This window comes from Electrophorus electricus, chromosome 26 (assembly GCF_013358815.1).
Source record: "Electrophorus electricus isolate fEleEle1 chromosome 26, fEleEle1.pri, whole genome shotgun sequence".
NCBI lineage: Eukaryota > Metazoa > Chordata > Actinopteri > Gymnotiformes > Gymnotidae > Electrophorus > Electrophorus electricus.
Genome location: NC_049560.1, coordinates 5,393,968 through 5,412,717, shown reverse-complemented (window position 1 = coordinate 5,412,717; position 18,750 = coordinate 5,393,968). Strand labels below are relative to the sequence as shown.

The following is an 18,750-nucleotide window of genomic DNA, read 5'->3' as shown; positions in this document are numbered from 1 at the left end:
CACTCAAAAAATGTAACGGATCCAAAAGCATTCATTTATTTTTTTAATGCAAAATGATCAATAACGTATTGGTTTATTTCAAGGGTATTTGGTCGACTAACAACAACAATAATACCGATATTAAGCTTTATTTCTATAGCACTTTTGTCAGTAGATCTGAGAACTCTTGCGGGACCTAATATACAATTCACTGGGACACTATGGAAGCATTTGAAGGTTATTAAGAATATCTTAAAATAAATTCTGAAAGACATGCAGTTGGTGCAGCTGTCTAAGAATAGGTGAAATATGCTCCCCTTTTCTCATGCATGACAACATTCTCACTACAGAATTTTGCACACTCTGCAAGCTATAAATGGGAGTTCTTTAGTTTACCAGAAAGAAGAGCAATCCAGACCCGACACAAAAGCATGTATATAGAGTGCACCTTGATTCACTTTAAGATCATTAAGAACCTTAAGAAGTCTTGTTTCTGTGCTGTGATCAGCCTGAAGTCAAGAATGGAATAATTTGAGATATCGTATTTTATACAAAACACAAAAGGTCCGACAGGTTCAACTGTCACGCCAACTCCTTTAAAAGATTTCTTCGTTACCCTAGTTACTACATTCAAAGCATCCTGATGTTTTGGTCTACATGGTTTTAATCAGATGAAACAAAAGAAGATCTAGCCTGGTTTCTCACCTTCTTGTTTTTAAAGGCAGAACTCAAGATATTAGAGCCCAACCTTTACTTCCAGATATTGGATTTGAGAAAGTTGTATAATAGAAGGGAAACCAACCAATGCTAATGAAGGAAATATTTGAAATTAATCTATAGTTGCTGAGAATATGGGGATCAAGATTACTTTTCTTCAGAAAATGGCCTGAAAACGGCTATTTTAAGACTTTATGGACAAATTCCTTGGTGAAGTGGTTGACTGATAATGCTCAGAATATCAACTGAGAGTAGGCTGAAGTTTGAAGAAATTATTAAGTAGAGCATCAAGTGGACAATTTGCAGTGTTGAGAAGTGACAACGCTTTTCTGAGTGTTTCATGATTTATTGAGCATACTAACGTAGTACTTCTTTTTTGCTTTTAGAATAGTGGTTGGTTTTCTCCATCAGACTTTAAAACTTGGTTTTGTGTGGGTTACGGCATTATGCGTCTATTTAGTCTCAGGGTGAAATGATCAACTAGGCTTTTACCGGAGGAGTCGGTGAAGAGGATGAGAGATAAATAGGTCTGTGAAATAGGTCTTTATTATTATTGTTGTTGTTGTTGTTGTTGTTGTTGATTGTATGGTAACGCCAGCCAAAGCTAAACGTTGCAATTACGCAATTACGCATGATAACAGTGTCAAATTATTACGCAATTTCGCATGGCAACAGTTTCAAATCATGACGCCTTTGTGGCGGCTATAGCCTGTTTATCAAGTAAGCGGACAGCACTACCTTGTGGCTAGATTTGAGCAACGCAGCCTTGCAGTTTGGAATCGAAGATGTAATTACACAAACTTATACACAGATGTCAGTGTTCGTTTATCCTTGACGTTTCTCAGAAGACTCGCTGCCCTGACCAAAAAATCGTTCCGTTGAAAATAGATTTCCTGAGACTGAGAAGCTCAGTTCTAGGCTAAAAGTGACGCTTCGTGAACGAAAACGATTCATTTCCACCAAAACAGATTAATTTGATTTAAATTTGAGAAACAACCGAAATAATACAGGCATAGGATGTTCTTGACTATTGTATTAATTACGTCTGTATACAAGTGACTGTATGAATTGATGGTTTTACTGCGTTGTTCTGCATAAGAGCATTGTAAAGCATATGCGGCTGCCCTCTGACGCCAAATTTCAACGGAATTAAAGATACCGTGGGAGATTCAGAGATAATCTAGTGCTGCTAAAATTGTGATTTGTACCATTATCAACAAAACCGAAAAGAATATCTCATGACACCAATTCTGCAAGTTCTCAGAAGTTTTCTGGACACTATTCTTGAGCACTTCTACAACACATTCGATCACTTTGACTCTACGGTCAATAGATAACACTGTCTATGTAGTTTCCCATATCTTCCTTTACGTCTTTCATGTAGTTTTCACCTGGAATGATTTCACCTGAAAAGTGTCTTTCCCATGCCAAATATCTTCTGAACCACCACACTCCCCTAAAATGTGAGAGTCCAGCTAGAAAACACTGCGTTGTAACTAAAACTCCTCACACAGTCTGCTCTACTGAACTGTTATGGTTACGCAACCACACCGTACATGTCACGCTTTAGAATTTACTTTGAACATAGAAATCTATATACTGTTAATCTATGTGTTGTAAATTGTGTCTTGTTTATCTCTACATTGTGTATTTATCTCTAATGTTACTGGATGCATACTGTTAAATTGTATTGTTGTGTTCTTGTCATATGCCTTGTGTGTTTATTCTATACATGTCAGTAATGTCATTCTAACGCAGGTTTCTGTACCTGGCAAGTATTGGAGAATAAATGTGATTCCCAATTTGTGGTCTGAGAGAGTAGTAGTGTATGTTTTATATTCAGGGTATTCAAATTCCAATAGCTAGGTAGAGCAGTTCTTACAACACCAGAGTCATGAGACAATTCCCAGTGAGCACAGATATGTGGCTTCAGAGTCCAGTGGCACAATACTTTACAGAGTCTTTATAGAGTCCAGTGGCACCATACTTTACAGAGTCTTTATAGAGTCCAGTGGCACCATACTTTACAGAGTCTTTACAGAGTCTTTACAGAGTCTTTACAGAGTCCATTGGCACCATACTTTACAGAGTCTTTATAGAGTCCAGTGGCACCATACTTTACTGAGTCTTTACAGAGTCCAGTGGCACCATACTTTACAGAGTCTTTACAGAGTCCAGTGGCACCATACCTCATGCGACTCCAGCTGGCGCGTTGCATCTAGTGATCTTAGGCTTGTGATCTTATCTTTGGAAAACCCACTTCACAAAGCTCCTGGCGCAGGGTTCTCATGCGGATGTTGTTTACAGTGCAGATAGAAACTCTGGTGGGTGACACAACAGAGGACAGGCTATTTTGATGTGCTGCATTTCAACACTTGGCAAGCCCACTCTGTGCATGTGTGGTCTCGTGCTTCACAGCTGAGCTGTTCTCTCTCCTAGACGCTTCTATTTAAAAATAACAGCACCTACAGCACAGCAGGGTAAATCTAGCAGAGCAGACAAACTGACTTACAGAAAAGGTGATATCATATGACTGCAGTCGCTGAGCGCTTCAGTTGGACTCATTCTACAGGCAGTGTTTGTTTATGGAGGTTGCTTGCTTATGTGCTTACCTTTATACACCTTTAAGCAATAGGTGTGGCTGGAACCCAATTAATAGCAGAGGCGTTCACATATATTTTGGCTACAAAGTTGAAAGTCAGTCTGCATGAGAGTGAATGCCAAATGCTGTTAACATACATCTCGAATCCAAATGTGGTAGTCGGACAATTGACATAACTGATCTGCAACTCTGCCATCACACCTGAGTAAAGAGTGGATTGAAAGACATGGTGGAAACTCCATAGCACCTAGCCTTTGAGGAAAGTGATATGCATACCCATACTTTATATTGTCCTTCCACCCAAGAAATCATTCACTTGTTCTCTATAGATGTGGGGATGTTTTAGAAGAGATCAGTGCTTCACCAGTGCTTTAAACACGTTAAGCAGGGTAAAGTTACTGCTGGGACAGTCATTGCAGCACACCAGTTTGAAACATCTCCCAAATCGTTTCCATCTCTCATTTACTTGGCCACAGATGGTGAATCGCCAGTTACCTGCATGTGCCAATAAGATTCAAACCAAACAAAATTCTTTCCTTCGAGCTAGTGGCCTTTTGGCTAGAAAAATGGCCACTAGCACTGCCAGAGTGTAAGTGTTTCTGACACTATAGCACGCTACTGCTAAGTACATGGGTGTATCAGTGAAGTGGTTAAAAGGTCTTGTTGAGTGTAAAGTACTGAGGGGAGGTAGAGGCCACTTAATTGATAGATTCTGCATTTGCATGATGGGAAAATCGTTGCAAGGTGAGCCATTATAACTGCATCGTGGTGCTCTTGCTCTGGATACTCTGTGGAGCTCCTCTGAAGTTGACAGTTCTAACTTTAAGCAAAACCACATTTTGAAAGATGCTATACAGGATATGATGCTATCTGAAAGCTACTGGAACGATACATAAACAGACGTCTGCAGAACAATGAAGAGAGAAAGCCAACTGTTGATAAAAGGTGGACAGCAACTTCAGCATGTGACTCCCATGTTTCTCAAGAAAAGCAACACCTGAGCCTTATCACACTGACATGTTTACTACTATTGGCAGTTCCACTTGTTATCATGTTACGAGGGTGCCACTTCCACCAGAGAGGTTGCGATACTCTAACCAGTGCCAGTTAAGACTCCTGTTCAATATTGCTGGGTCTGGAGTTCTTCAGGTGCTAAGATTTTTCCAATAGTAATTGGAAAAATAGTCAGCTAAGAGCAAAGTTGTTGTTGCATGCTTGGAGGATTTCTAGAGTAGGAATCCATCTATGCGAAAATAAAGGAGATGTCTCATATCTTTATGAGCTTAAGACTAGTTCTTCACTACTTAATGAGTTTAGTGCCAAAGACTCATTAGAGTCAATAAGGTATTATTTAAATAGAACTTATTTATTATTCATACCTTTCCAAATTAGCTCAGTGTTAGTTTAGCAATGAACAGAAAAAAAAGACAAGTAAAGCTAGCAGTATCACAATATGACAAATACTGTAGGACAAAAAGTTTCAGAAAGACTTTCTGAAAACTTGAGGTTGTAGAAATAAGCTCTCACACAAGTGTCCTCTTTATTCCTAATAAGCTTTTTTGTGAGTGGTGTAAACCATGCAGGGGGTTAATCATTTGAAAATTTGTTTTGATTTGCAGACGAACAGTGTTAGGGCGTTGGCGGCTGTTAAGGGTGTACCTCAGGATGTGGTAGTTTCAGATGTCACCCTTTTACTTTAGCTGACGCCAGTGGCTGAAGGTAGTTTTGAGATCAAAAATAAAGGAAAAAACAACATGCTACCAGTTACTTATGATTTACTATCTATTCATGACTTTAGAGAAAGAGAAATCTACTTAAAAAGAATACTGGCTGTTACCATGTTTTATCAAACACAAAAGGCTGAACTACATAATTATTTATTTGTTTGTTTTTTTATGATAAATGATAATTTGAGTAATTACTATTGGAAAAATCTGACAATTACATGATTCGTCTTGCCAAAATAGAGCACAGTACATAGAATTTGTAGAAAATAGTTCACAGTCAAAATGTTGACGATGTGTGTATAAGATCAGACATGAAGAGTCAGTCTGATAGTTTTAAAAGCGTATTTATTTATCTTTTTTTTCAGATTTCATGCAGTTGGGACAAGATTGAACTGAGAAAAGAGTTCCTGTTTGCTGAGTGGGTTCTGCGAAAATGTTGGGTAACCAATTTTTTTGCCAAGATTAAGCTGTTGTAAGACAGATGGCATAATGTTAGAAGTATTCAAAGCCTATTGCAATATCGTTGTGTAGTATCGCAATGACACGTGAACTTCAGCAACAAACTAGATACACTCAAAATTGGATATAAACCAAAACGTAGACTAACCTAAGTCAGTAGTGTAGTTTCATCTGTTCACGCAAGCTCTGCCACTAAATTAAATGCCTGTAAACAATACGATTAAAATGAACATATCTCTGTTATCAGTCCTTCTCTGCCAAAACATTCGTGTTATTCTACTTTATTTGATCTCAGTTTATTTTATTTACGATGTCATATTTTATTCTGCGATGCATGAGGTACCATGACAGTGCATGAGACAACACACACACGTACTCCTGGAACATGACAACCACGCTATATTCTCTTAAAGAGAGGAAACCGTGTAAAGATACAACATTTTACATCTGCAAGCCCCTTCTCCACTGGGTGTGTCTGTGAGTTTCCTTCCTTGTCAGAACTGCATATAGCTGATGAGAGTAGAGCACCACGGGCTCTGTCGAGACAGAGGATGGATGGCTACACACTCTCCAGTATCACAAGCAAGAGGTAAATGTGAACTAAAACAAACCTTAAAAGCATATAAGATTGCTAACATATGCTTTATAATATTTAATGATATTTAATTATATTTATCCCCATTAAATGGCAAACAAAATATAGGACATTATTTAAAAAAAAGAAAATCCTTGTTTTTTTTCTGCAAAAAAAAAAATGCATTCACATGCATCTATGTGTTTATAAATATAATTTTTCTACTATATTGACAATCTACAGTATGTTAATGTTGTTTCTGATTTAGACAGGACATTTAAATATTGTTTGTTGTATGTTCTGTAAATCACATGTAAGCCTTTAAAACATACAGGCGAGTAAAGGAAACTCCACCTATAACCACAAAGGGTAGTAGTGAAACTAGAGATATTTAAATGCTTTCCAACCACCACAAAGTCTTGTAGCACCATGTGCTGTCTGAGGAAGTCCTCAGCATGTTTATATTTCTGTTTTTCTTTTTTATTTTTGCTTTTAGTCCTATAAAGGGCATACCAGATTACATTTATGTAGCACTAACCAGCATCTTTCGGTCACAGCAGAGTAGCGTAGGAGGGTAAGAACCTACAGGACACCGTTTCCATTTCCTCCTATCCGCAGTCTGGAGAGAGAGTTTGACTGCCCAACGGGCTCTGTATCAGGGTTTTCCTGGCGAAAGTGGAACTAGTCTTCCCATCAGCGGCCGTCCACCATGAAGTTTTTACACGCCCTCAGCTCCTCCACCTCTTGCCCTGACGTCTACGGCGGGGGCAACCACAATGTGATCGTGGCGCACTACAACCACACTGGGAGGCTACAGAACCGCAAGGACGACGAGGGGGTCCTGAGCATTGGTGCGGTCCTCTTCCTCTGCCTGAGCATCTTCATCATCCTAGAGAACCTTGTGGTGCTGCTGGCTGTGCTGTTCGGCATGCGACAGCGCCATCGCTGGGTCTACATCTGCATCGCCAACATCACGCTCAGCGACCTGCTCACCGGCACCGCCTATGTGATCAACATCTGCATGTCGGGCAGCCGAACGTTCCTCCTGACCCCCATGCTCTGGCTCCTGCGCGAGGGCCTGCTCTTCGTGGCCCTGGCCGCCTCCATCTTCAGCCTGCTGCTGATCGCCATCGAGCGCTGCACCACCATGATGAAGTCCGCGCACCCCAAGCCATCCCAGAAGACCTACCGCGTCTACGTCCTGGTGGCGCTCAGCTGGGTGACAGCATTCGCCATCGGCCTCCTGCCTCTCTTCGGCTGGAACTGCGTGTGCCACCTGAGCAGCTGCTCCACGTTCCTGCCCCTCTACTCCAAGAGCTACATCCTCTTCGCACTGGTCATCTTCTTCGTCATCCTCCTGACCATCGGCGCGGTCTACTTTGCCATCTACTGGCACGTCCGAGGCAGTGCCAAAAAGTGCTCCATTCGGAACCTGAACCGTTCCCTTCGGCTCCTCAAGGCGGTCATCTCCATCGTGGGAACCTTCGTGGTGTGCTGGGGGCCGCTGTTCGTCCTGCTCCTGGTGGACTACTTCTGCTACTCTCGCCACTGCGGCGGTCTCCTCAAAGCCCACTGGTTCATCGCCCTGGCCGTGTTCAACTCGGCCATAAACCCTTGCATCTACTCCTTCGGGAGCCTGGAGCTGCGCAAGGCCATCAGTCAGCTGCTGTGCTGCTGCTGCCTAAGACTGGGCATCTGCAACGCCAAGAGCTTCCTGTCCAAAGAGACATCGAGCACGTCGGGAAGCCACCACAGCAGCTTGCGCAACAGCTTCAGCAAAGTGAGGAACCTGAGCACGAGTCCCCAGGCCCCAGCGCGGAGCAGCAGGAAAAGCAGACTGAGCTCCACCACCTCCTGCCTGTCTGCTTCAAGTGGTTAGACCGCAGGTGCTCACTTGCCACAGCACACACACCTCTGCACACTCTCTGAGTTGTTCCACCTCAGCTGGCACACACACACACACACACACACACACACACCCACAAACACATACAAACATATGCTTGTTGTTTTTCAGATTTTTGTTTTGCACTTTGTTTAGCATTTCCTTGTTGTCCACTGTGATTTGCTGAAATGCACATGTACACAGACATCTGTAAGGATTAATGTAAGAATGTTGTGTGTGTGTATATATATATATATATATATCTGTATGTTGTAACTGATACATGTGTTTTGTGAATACATAATTGAAAGACTGACTGAGCAGTGTCCTATAAAATCTCTATGATTAACTGAACGAGTAAAGAAATATTTTTATATAATTATTTACTGTGACTTTATTGCATTTTAATTCAAATGCTTGGACCACACAAGTAAACATAGAATGTCTGTACTTTTAAAAGCATAAATAAAATCTTTGATTATTTGAATCTTGAATCCTCTTGATTCGTTTGGTTTTGGTCATATTTAACAGTTGGGATTCACCTTCAGAGTGAATGATTTCCTGCTTGACCTCAAAAGAGAGATGTTAAGATTTTTAAGTGCAATGATATTTTATTTATTCTTTATTATATCATTTTCCAGTTATCACATATGACAACCATTGTTTGTATGTTTTTTGTTGTTGTTGTCTTTATATGCCTTATACAAGTCATAGACCTTGGAAAGTGAAGCCATATTCAAATCTTGCACCACATAAATGAGTCTAATAAGTTAGTCCATAGGAATGTCTTATTAGGTGATCTCTGTACTGGGCAAGTTATTTGATCATGAATATTGTTCCAGTGTATTTTATTGCTATGGATTGATAATACCCAAGACTTAAAATTTATATATTGGTCTGTTTTGAATGTAAATGTAAGTTTAGACCTTTCTTCATTCAGAACTGCAAAGGAATGCCCAGAATGAAACAGGTTTTGTATCTGGACACAGTAAAATACCCAGATGGCCTTCATGTACTGGTCTGTTTAAGCAAATGCTTAATAATTATTTAACCAAACTGAACGTGAATGTGGAAGCTAATGCTGTGGCACACATGGATATTCACTCAGCCTCACACTCCAGTGCACTGCTACAGTCTGTCCTTCCCAGCAGCGTCTTTGAAGGCTGATAAGCACTTGAATTTCACACAGCTTGGCCCTTTCATTCTCAGTTGGACCGAGACCTTAACATTTAACTCTTTTTCTTTGGACTTTCTCCCTATTTTTAGTTGTAGCCAATTTCCCCCCAACGGGTAATTCTGCCCTATTTTCGCCCACCCTGCTTTCTCTGAGGCGCATGCAGCCAATTATTGCGTCTTTCCAAGCTGCATCAGGGGGCGGAGTAACACACTCAGATGCGTGAGCTCACACGACACCCCTGATTGGCCAGAGTTGCCGCAGTTGACAGTGGAGAGAGTATGCCACCCCTCACTCCCTGTTCCAGCAACTGGGATCAAACTCCGGATCCACGGATGACGGGACCGACAACGTCTGTGTTGCACGGGGGGCCTGGAACATTTTTCCTTTTTGTTATTCAACCACCCCTGCGTTGCCGGGCTTTTCTTCCAAGTTTTAGTTTTTTAGCAGACTGAAGCAAATTAGCTTGAAATACTGTCTTGTATTTTGTACCAGCCCTGTCCCCAAGGAGGAAAGCATTCTTACAACATAGCCCTGCCCCCTTTATACTTGACGGCAACAAGCAGTTAGGTTGGTGTTGCACGTAGTGTTATGAATTTTGGACTAAACCTCCATTATTTCCGTAACTTAGAAGCTTTCTGGCAAACTCCAGTCATGCTTTGTTCAGTAATGGTTTCCTTCTGTCCCATATAAGGCCATTGTATGTACAACTCTTGACATCAGTGACTGGTGCACCTTCGCCCCCATCTCAGCCACTGAGCTCTGGAGCGCCTTCAGAGTGATTGCTGATCTCCTCGTGGCTTCGCTCACGAGTCCCCTTCTTGCTCTGATGCTGAGATTTGAGTGGGTGGCCTTGTCAAGGTACCTGGGTGGTGGTCTACTGCAAATTTCATTTTCTCACAGTACTTCCAACATTGCTTACTGGGATGTGCAAACATTTATTTGTGTTATTAGAGTTATCATTTTGTATGTTTTTCCTATAGGGTGCATATCTATAACTTTAGAATGATCGCTGGTCTTCCCTTCCGAAGCCTTCTTTCAAATTCATAGAATTATCGGTGGTACTTCAGGGGGTCATTTATTCTGTAGAGGTGAACTTTTTTAATGACTTATAGGTAGTGGCCCACTGTAAGCTAACCATGTCATCATTAGAGAAATAACTTTCCTCTTCGTGAACTTGGAGCTTCTCTGGCACATTGGCGGAACACTTTTCAGTCACATGATATTTTGTTACATAAAACTGATATAATTTTATAATGAATTCACATAGGGTGTCAGTCTTTTAAAATACAATGACGCCACAAAAATATCATTGTCATTAGTAATGCAGACGATTCTGATGACTTTTTTTTGGGGGGGGGGGGGGTCATTTTGTAAGGTTCTGTAACCTGGCATAGAAGAGGCTATCTTCTCCATTGGTGGTTGACAACTTATTAAAAATGATGGATAATTAACCCCACTTTGTCTTGCATTAGTAGTACAAGACAGATTATCCTTTTTCGCTGAAGGAAGTTTCATTGTGCTAAATCAAGTGGTTGAGACACCTGCCACAATTGCAGGAAGATTCCTAAGGAGTTTCCCCAACACCCTGACATTTGTCAGTACATGACCAAGAAAAAGTCTCGTACTTGGCCTTGCGCCATTTCCTTTTCACAACCATATTACACAGCTGAGCATTTGTGCTCAAGTTATGTTTAAAACGTTCACTTTGGTGCAGAAATTCACATTCACTTATAATTGTGCACAAGTAATATCCGTTTTAGTAAAACTCAATCACTGTCACATCTAGAGGATCGTTGTATTTGGTTCATGGCAGCCTGATCAGTAACACAGTGTACATGTGTGAGAGTTCAGTTGCCTGTCAGCCTCGGAGAGGAAAGGTGAAGGGTTAATGGCTGTTGCTGCATGAGTGGCTGTGCCCCCCTTTGTAATTACTGTTCATAGCCCGCAGGTGTTTTACAGGTAAGTATGTGATGGACCTTTTTAAGATGCATTCCATTAAGTGCAGCTTATACCTGTTGGGCGCGTTCCCTGTGTGAATTACTGGGTGGTGGTAGAATTAGATTTCACTTAAGGAGATTAAGTGATATTCCATTCATTGACAAAATTCATCCTTTTAATTTCAAGATCTTTCCAGTAAGAATTTCATACCCTCGAATCGCTCGATTTGAAATGTGACCAAGACCAAACCCTGATCACTCAGTAATCTGAATAAGTGTACAACCGTTTGTTTGTGCGCCGTAGGAAACATTGTCGGTTGCGTTGCGTGATGGATATTACACTGAACATTCCGTTGGTGCCCTGAAGCTGACCTTCCTGGCTTGTTTCTTCGCCTACATGTGACATCATATCTGGAATGGGGAGGGAAAAGGGAACTGGACGAATGCGGTCTTGGCTTGTCCTCTTGGTTTGACAGCTGTACGGCTAAAAGGGCTCGGCCGAAACTTATCCTCGTCCACTCCGCAAGGGGAGCGGCATCGTGGCGCACTGAAAGTGAAACCTGCGTCATCGTGGTTCACTTTATGCTGGATCTATTGAGAAAATCGATTCGGCATTGAGTGAAAAAGATCTTTATTGAAAGGCTGTCTGTACGAGAGAGAGAGAGAGAGAGAGAGAGAGAGAGAGAGAGAGAGAATGGCGAGTAAAAAGAACGAGGATAATCTTACCTTAAAGAAACATATACGGGCATTCTTCTGCGTAGCAGGTCACTGACATAAGAAACTGCCATGGCCTCTGTTTGCCCAAGGTCCTCAATACAGCGGCCTCCACTCACACACTCGTTTAACAACTGTAGTGTTTCTGTGCATTGAACATGATTCGTGTAGTTGTCTATATTGTGGAACTTCAATAAAGAATTTTTAAATAGTAAGAGATGCTAATGTTCTTACGGCGATGTGGTATTTAGGTGTCACGCGAAGCACTGAATGAATGAATGAATGAATGAACGAACGAACGAACGAAGTCTCTCATACAAAAGAACTCATTTGTTCTGAGGAGACTGGGGCTAAAACGGCAAGACGCTGTGGGAGCTCTCAGAGATCTTTAAATAATACGACACCCTACACCATCAAAGCATGTCATGTGAGGTTTAAGCAGCCTTAATGAGGACATCATTATCACATGGAAACCTAAATGATGGAGTTTTCACAGCGAAATCTGATTCGGGTGAGGCGAGACCTTCTGGGCTTTCTTCCGCACCTAGTTGTAAACTTTCTGTGCTTTCTAAAGGAAGGGTGTCCTCCAGAAATGAAGAATGGAAGCTAAAGTTAGACTAGTGCAAACGGGCTGAGGGGAGGAGATCTATGACTACCATTATTCACTCCGGTTAAATGGAGATGACAATATGGCCTAAAAAAAGGGACTTGCCATAATTCATCCTGACTCAGTTTAATGCATAAGACCACGTCGCGACACTGCAGGCGTTGCCTGCCTTCTTAGGTAAAGGAAATTGGATTAGCAGGTAGAAACAGGTAGAAATCTGCCATCAGACTTTTTGCAAAACACACACACACACACACAAATGCAAAAAACAACAACAAGCAGTCTAAAAACCTGGTCTTGGATTAACTGCATCCACATCTGTGGCCTTACTTGTGGTATGAAATCTGTTTGAACAGATAGTGTGTTCATCACTATGCCGCAGCTCCAGTACACCCTAACCCCTCTTCCCAACGGCTGAACGATTCACATTTCATCACGGCGTTGCTATGCGCAGCGCGGTGGATGCAGGAGGCGCTGTACGTTGGCTGGGACTTCTGTTCCTGCTGAGCTGAGCCAGCTCTCTGTGGACACACTGATACCAGCTCAGCAGGCACCGGAGGCCTCAACCTTCAGGCTTTTGAGTTATTATTGCTTGTTGCTGTTCTTCTCGAACGTTGTCCGTCATTGGCTACTCTGATGTTGGACCCCCATTGTCAGGAATGCTGCTGTTATGACAAGATCTGACTCATCGTGGAACTGGGCGGGAAGAGTGTGATTTAGATGTGGGAAGCAAGCAGTTCATTCTGTCTGGTAATGTCTAGAGCCTATAATGTCTACATCAGTGAGAACCAGTGAGTAGGAATTAATATAGCCATACATAAATACTCAGTGCCTAATGATGTGTTTTGGAGGAACAAAGCACGAAATGTGAGCTTTCCATTTTGGCTTTGCCCATCTTTGCTAATGGAGCTTTGACCTGGTGCCCACTTCAGGTCTACGGGCAGGCGGAGGTGCCACGTAAGCCAATGCTATTGGTAGGTGCCAAAACTGCTTTTTAGCGAGAGCCAACAAGAAACTGGCATGCCACAACTGGTCTGACCTTTACGGTCCTTCTTTATGGGTAACTTACTGCACTCTGACATCCCTTCAGACACCTCTGAGCCGACCTGGCAGAACCTCGCGGTCCTCTAGAGCGCCCTCTCATTATCCCAGTTTTAGGCTCTGCTAGAGCAGTAGAGTGGATGTCCAACAAAGCTTTTCAACATCCCGTCAGTTGTCTCGCTGCAGACGCTGAACTTAGCCACTGTGAACAGTATATTTACGGGATCAATGCTCACCAATTAGCTAAGCTCTGCACCTTGAGCAAGTAACGATGATCTGTTTGATCTGGTGAGGCAACAAAGCTCAATGTGGGAAAACACTCTCATCAGGCAGTCTGTAGCACGCGAGTGCAACATGGGCGACAGCGATGGCTTGTCAACATTGTCGTCTTATGAATCATTGCTCTGCGTGACATGTGGTTTGCATAGTCAGCATACTAATAAAAACCCACTACAAGCAGCGCAAGAGTGCAGGGGACCTACAAAGTTTCCTTTTTCTGAGTCTGAGAGAAGAGCCAGACGCCCTTTCACTCCGCTGCCATTCCAGTAAGTCATTATCTATTCATTCCAGAGGATATGTGATATTTCCAAAGACGTGATTCTCTGTTTGTGTTATTGAGCATGAAAAACACGCCGAAGGGCTGCACTCAGATGAACTGGACGCCTGAGAGGTTGCGCAAGCACAGACAGAGCACTCCATTTAATTCAGTGCAGCATTCTAACACGCAAAAACCTGCAGAGCATCAAAGGCAGTGCCGGCGCGCTGTGCCGCAACACCGACATCGACGGCATCTCTCGCATCCCGAGCATTTGACCTCGAAGTCACGCGTCGCGCACCGTGTGCCGCCGCCATCTTCCACTGCTTTCTATTTCGGCCTTCTGCGTACGCCTGTGGCAGTGGTGCAGGTCCTGAGCACCTCGAGAGCCATGCAGGGGTGGAAATCCCTGGCAATGTGATTTTTAGTTCTGTTTGTCCACCAAATCACGGTGCCAGGAACCCTCCCCACCACGGCCAGCCTCTCACCCTCCGCTTGCTGGCTTCCGGAGCACGGCAGCTGCTGATCAGATGCTCCCCGGATGCTGCCGTGGCCCTGTGGGGGGAGAGAGGGAGAGGAGACCGTAAGCCCTCCCAAAGCCAGGTGACGGTCTGGCGTTTATTACCCAGAACATCCCACCGCTGTGGTGTATAGGCTGGACTCACTGGTTTATATTCCAGCTGGTCCAGTTTAAGGGGCTTTCAGCCAAACCCATGATTGTTTTGTCTGTCTCCACTTAGAGCTACCCTAAGTATGAATCCAGTTATGAAATTTACCCAAGAGGCTTTGTGCACTCTGTATCTAGATCAGCAATCGATCACTTTAAGGACGGGTTTTTAGGACCAGGAATAACCGTTTCAGAAGGCTGCAAAGATGGAATGCAATTAGGTGTTCTTTGATATGAGATTTCATGTTTAGTGGATGGCCATGAAGAGGATAAGGACCGTGGTTGGAGTTTAAACAGCAGATGTGTCTGGTTAAAGCACCTGGTCACAGATGTTCACTTCAGACTCGTCACTCCAATTTTCTCAGTGGAATACTGGTCTTATTTGGAAAGGTTTGTACAACATGCACTGTGAATAGCTACTGGACAAATATGTATCCAGAGACTTATATTGGTAGCTACCAAAAGTGACATTTCTTACTGAATAATGTGACCATACATAAACATGAGTCTTATAAAATAAGGATACAATAAATAAAGATTTGTCAAACTTCAACACCTCTTTTCAAGAGAAAGGACAGAATAAGGAAATTGAAACTTGGTCATCACAAGCAAAGGAAAAAAAAATAAATCAATTTGAATTTCAAGCTCATGTCGAGTGATTTTTTTTTTTCAAGCGGTAGAAAAATGTCCTGTATTATTGTTTCTGTCCTCCACTGGAAAATTCCTGGGCCTCCCTCACAGCGTTCTCATAATAGCCTGATTGTGTCGTGCTACCCAAGTATGAAGACTGCTGCATTTTTCCCTGATCTCAGAGCTTTTAAATACAATACAGATCGTATGCATTCTATCAAATGCTCTAGATACACCGTTTACACACATATGCAGATATCTTCTTTATTGTGACTATACAGCACATAACCTCCTAAATTCTGAATAAGTCATGAACTCTGTTTACACAACAGAGACAAGCAATATAGATTTCTGGTCCAGGCAGGGAATATAGAGGCAGGGAATACAGACTTCTGGTTCACCAGGAAATTGCAGAGTAGCGAAAGGGTTTAGCAGCAGGGCAAAAACATATGCCTGGCTTTGGGTTAACATCCTTGGCTCTTACTAAGCTGTGAATCAGAACCCAACAGAACAGAACAGAAAAGAGGCGCATCTAGAAAATGAAACTAAACAGTATTTTACTTGCATAGACTAAATATAGGCAATCAGCCAAAACACATTTCCTGAATCAGTGTTACTATGTGTAATTAGCAAGAAATAGTTTGGGACAAAATATCTTTTCATGATATGAGCAAATCTTGCATCAAATAGCACCTGGTTCTTAAGCAAATTTACACAGACTTACTGATGTGGTTTAGGACACTGTATGACATAGGCCTTTGGTAATCTTTACAAATGAGCAAAACCTTTTTGTATGGCTGAATAGTTTAATGTTGAATCATAACCGCTTTGATTTAATTGAATTAATTTATTATGATTCTATGCAAGATGACGTTGCTTAATTTACAACACAGAAATGAAGTTGGTTGTTCGTTAGAATCTAAGTAATTGTAACAAAACATAAAAGGGTCAAACCCAAGTGAACCTGTGACTGTTACATTGGCTTGCAGTAACCCAAAACATAACTGATCTTAGCTGAGCGAGTAAGAGTGCAAAATTGTGTGTGATTTTTTTTTTAGGCTAAGTGGCTCAAAGCAGGGAGGGTCACAGTACGAACAGCAGTGGGGCTACATTAGAAATGTTCAGGAACGAACTATAGATACACTACAGATCTACAGTACAGAAAACACAAGAGCCACAGTGCAGAGGGCACCACAAAGCGGGCCAGAGAGAGCAGTACAGGGTTCCACTTTAGAGCTGCAATACACGGATAGGCTACACAGGTAAACTTCAGAAAACACAGAACTACACTACACAGTTCCCTGAAGTGCAGCACTTTAGAGCTGCAATACACGGATAGGCTACACAGGTAGACTTCAGAAAACACAGAGCTACACTACACAGTTCCCTGAAGTGCAGCACTTTAGAGCTGCAATACATGGATAGGCTACACAGGTAGACTTCAGAAAACACAGAGCTACACTACACAGTTCCCTGAAGTGCAGCACTTTAGAGCTGCAATACACGGATAGGCTACACAGGTAGACTTCAGAAAACACAGAGCTACACTACACAGTTCCCTGAAGTGCAGCACTTTAGAGCTGCAATACATGGATAGGCTACACAGGTAGACTTCAGAAAACACAGAGCTACACTACACAGTTCCCTGAAGTGCAGCACTACAGAGCTGCACTACAAAAAAAAACAAACACTACACAGCTGCACTATGGAACTACACACGCATAACACGTGGAACAGGGTGGCGGCCTCTGCACCTGGAGGGCTACTCACTGTGTAGCGTTAAGCACTGATGAACACTAAACACACCTGATTCACCTATTCAAAGAAGCCAAGTACACATCCACAGGGGAGGGTGGCAAGCTAGCATAAGGATCAACTTAACTTTCCCACCTTACAGTAGGAGGCAAGACGTCTAAAAGTTCACTCAGCCAGATGAGATTCTGAGCTCCATTGGGCTGCTGTGCGTTAAAAGGTCACTAGAGATGGGCCCTGTGACAGATGAGATAATCCTTTCACTCGCTGGCTTTAGACGGGGAATCTGTGGAAGTCAAACCATCTGCATTTAAAATGGCAGCTTTCACTCCTACACTCACCTCTACAGCACTGCTTTAAAAGGTTACAAACCGCCGTTCACCTGGATGGAGAGGGCTGGACACTGTTAACACTGATCGACATCCCTGCTGGATTTCTCAAAATCAGGAAAGGTCACATGTCTACAGAAACCTGTTTCAAGGAAACACCAAATCTTTTTACTGTTTTGACAGTTCTTATATTCATTTCCCGATGCTATCTGTAATCTAATAGACATGTTGAATTCCTAGAACGAGTGAGAGAGAGAGACTACTCCAGTATGTCTCACCCTGCTGAAATGTTGACAAGCACAGGTGTTCCAGGAGAGACGCCGATTGTAGGCACCAAATATACAGTCTCTCATTCCATGGAGATTTCCTTATTGCAAAGAATGCAACATCTCACAGCATTTTACTAAATTAACATTTTAGAGTTATTATTATTATATTATACATCGTTGAGCATAATATACAACTGTGCTGTTCCCAAGAACACAAAGTAAACTCATGAGTTATTTTGCTTCCTTAAAAGAAGTAAATTTATTTGGTTTATTAATACTTAGATGCTATACTGAAATCTATGCTTTCCTAAAAGAAAAGCAAATTCACATCTAGAATTTATATATTGGTTGGTATGTAATCTTGGGATTATGAGCTACTCTCTAAATGAGCTACTCTGTGACATTTTAACCTGTTGTTATTATTATTATTATTACTTAAGTCAAACTGACTAAATTGACAATTTGTTCTAATGGTCCAAAAGTAGTTTCTGTTGCTTTGTTGTTTAATAATACACAATTGAAGTCTGGGTGTGTAAGATCGCTCTTAATAGCTTACTCGCAGCCGGTCTGTTTTCTTTTTTTGCATGTGTGAGCTTGTATTGGTTGCACACATCGAGAATTTTGGCGTTGAAATTTGGCGCCGTTTCCAATCCAAATTCCAAATTAAAAATGTGCCGATCTGTCTCATCAGTGCCTCCTTCCTTAAGTGTAATAGTTTGGATGAATCGTGTTGGCCGGCTTGTTCTCACTGGAAAAGTAGGACAACTTGAGCACGTGGATTAAATAAAAAACAAAAAACAAAAACGCTTCATCAATTTATTGAAACGCACACCAACACACACACACACACACACACACACACACACACACACACACACACACGCGTTTCTTGGAAATCACCATTCAGTGTAGGCTAACTGTAAGCATATTGGGACTACAGCTGCACCCTGCATCTGTCAAAGGCCATAGGACCCCTCTGGAGGAACACCTCTCTATCGCTACCATTTTTAGAGAAACCTATTCATTACATTCCATGAGGAACGCTTCACCTTGACTAACATTTTTATAAGTATACAGCCTAATACATAGCCTACACATAGTCAGATGCATCATACGGTATTTCTTACACATTTATAACTAAATTCTCTT

General features: G+C 42.1%; 1 protein-coding gene and 1 long non-coding RNA gene across 3 annotated transcripts in view; one reads left to right on the top strand and one right to left on the bottom strand.

Annotated features, from left to right (window-relative positions):
• Positions 1–5,391: 5,391 nt before the first annotated feature.
• On the top strand, positions 5,392–8,437 carry s1pr4 (sphingosine-1-phosphate receptor 4). 2 transcript variants are annotated; one of them, XM_027010663.2, is made up of 2 exons: positions 5,392–6,073; positions 6,619–8,437. In XM_027010663.2, exon 2 carries the CDS (start codon positions 6,768–6,770, stop codon positions 7,935–7,937), a length of 1,170 nt encoding a protein of 389 aa, XP_026866464.2. In that variant the 5' UTR covers positions 5,392–6,073; positions 6,619–6,767; the 3' UTR covers positions 7,938–8,437. The 2 variants fall into 2 exon arrangements, with proteins under 2 accessions (XP_026866464.2, XP_026866463.2); XM_027010662.2 differs by having other exon boundaries at positions 6,616–8,437.
• A 3,234-nt stretch (positions 8,438–11,671) lies between these two features.
• The window catches only part of LOC118240835, a 7,416-nt gene continuing 337 nt past the window's right edge, over positions 11,672–18,750 (bottom strand). Inside the window, exon 2 of the long non-coding RNA XR_004775675.1 lies at positions 11,672–14,509. This is a non-coding gene — a long non-coding RNA (uncharacterized LOC118240835). The remainder of the gene's footprint in view (positions 14,510–18,750) is intronic.

What these genes read in the sequence shown, in the direction of transcription:
- s1pr4 (XM_027010663.2), top strand. Translation starts at nt 6,768, where the DNA reads ATGAAGTTTTTACACGCCCTCAGCTCCTCCACCTCTTGCCCTGACGTC.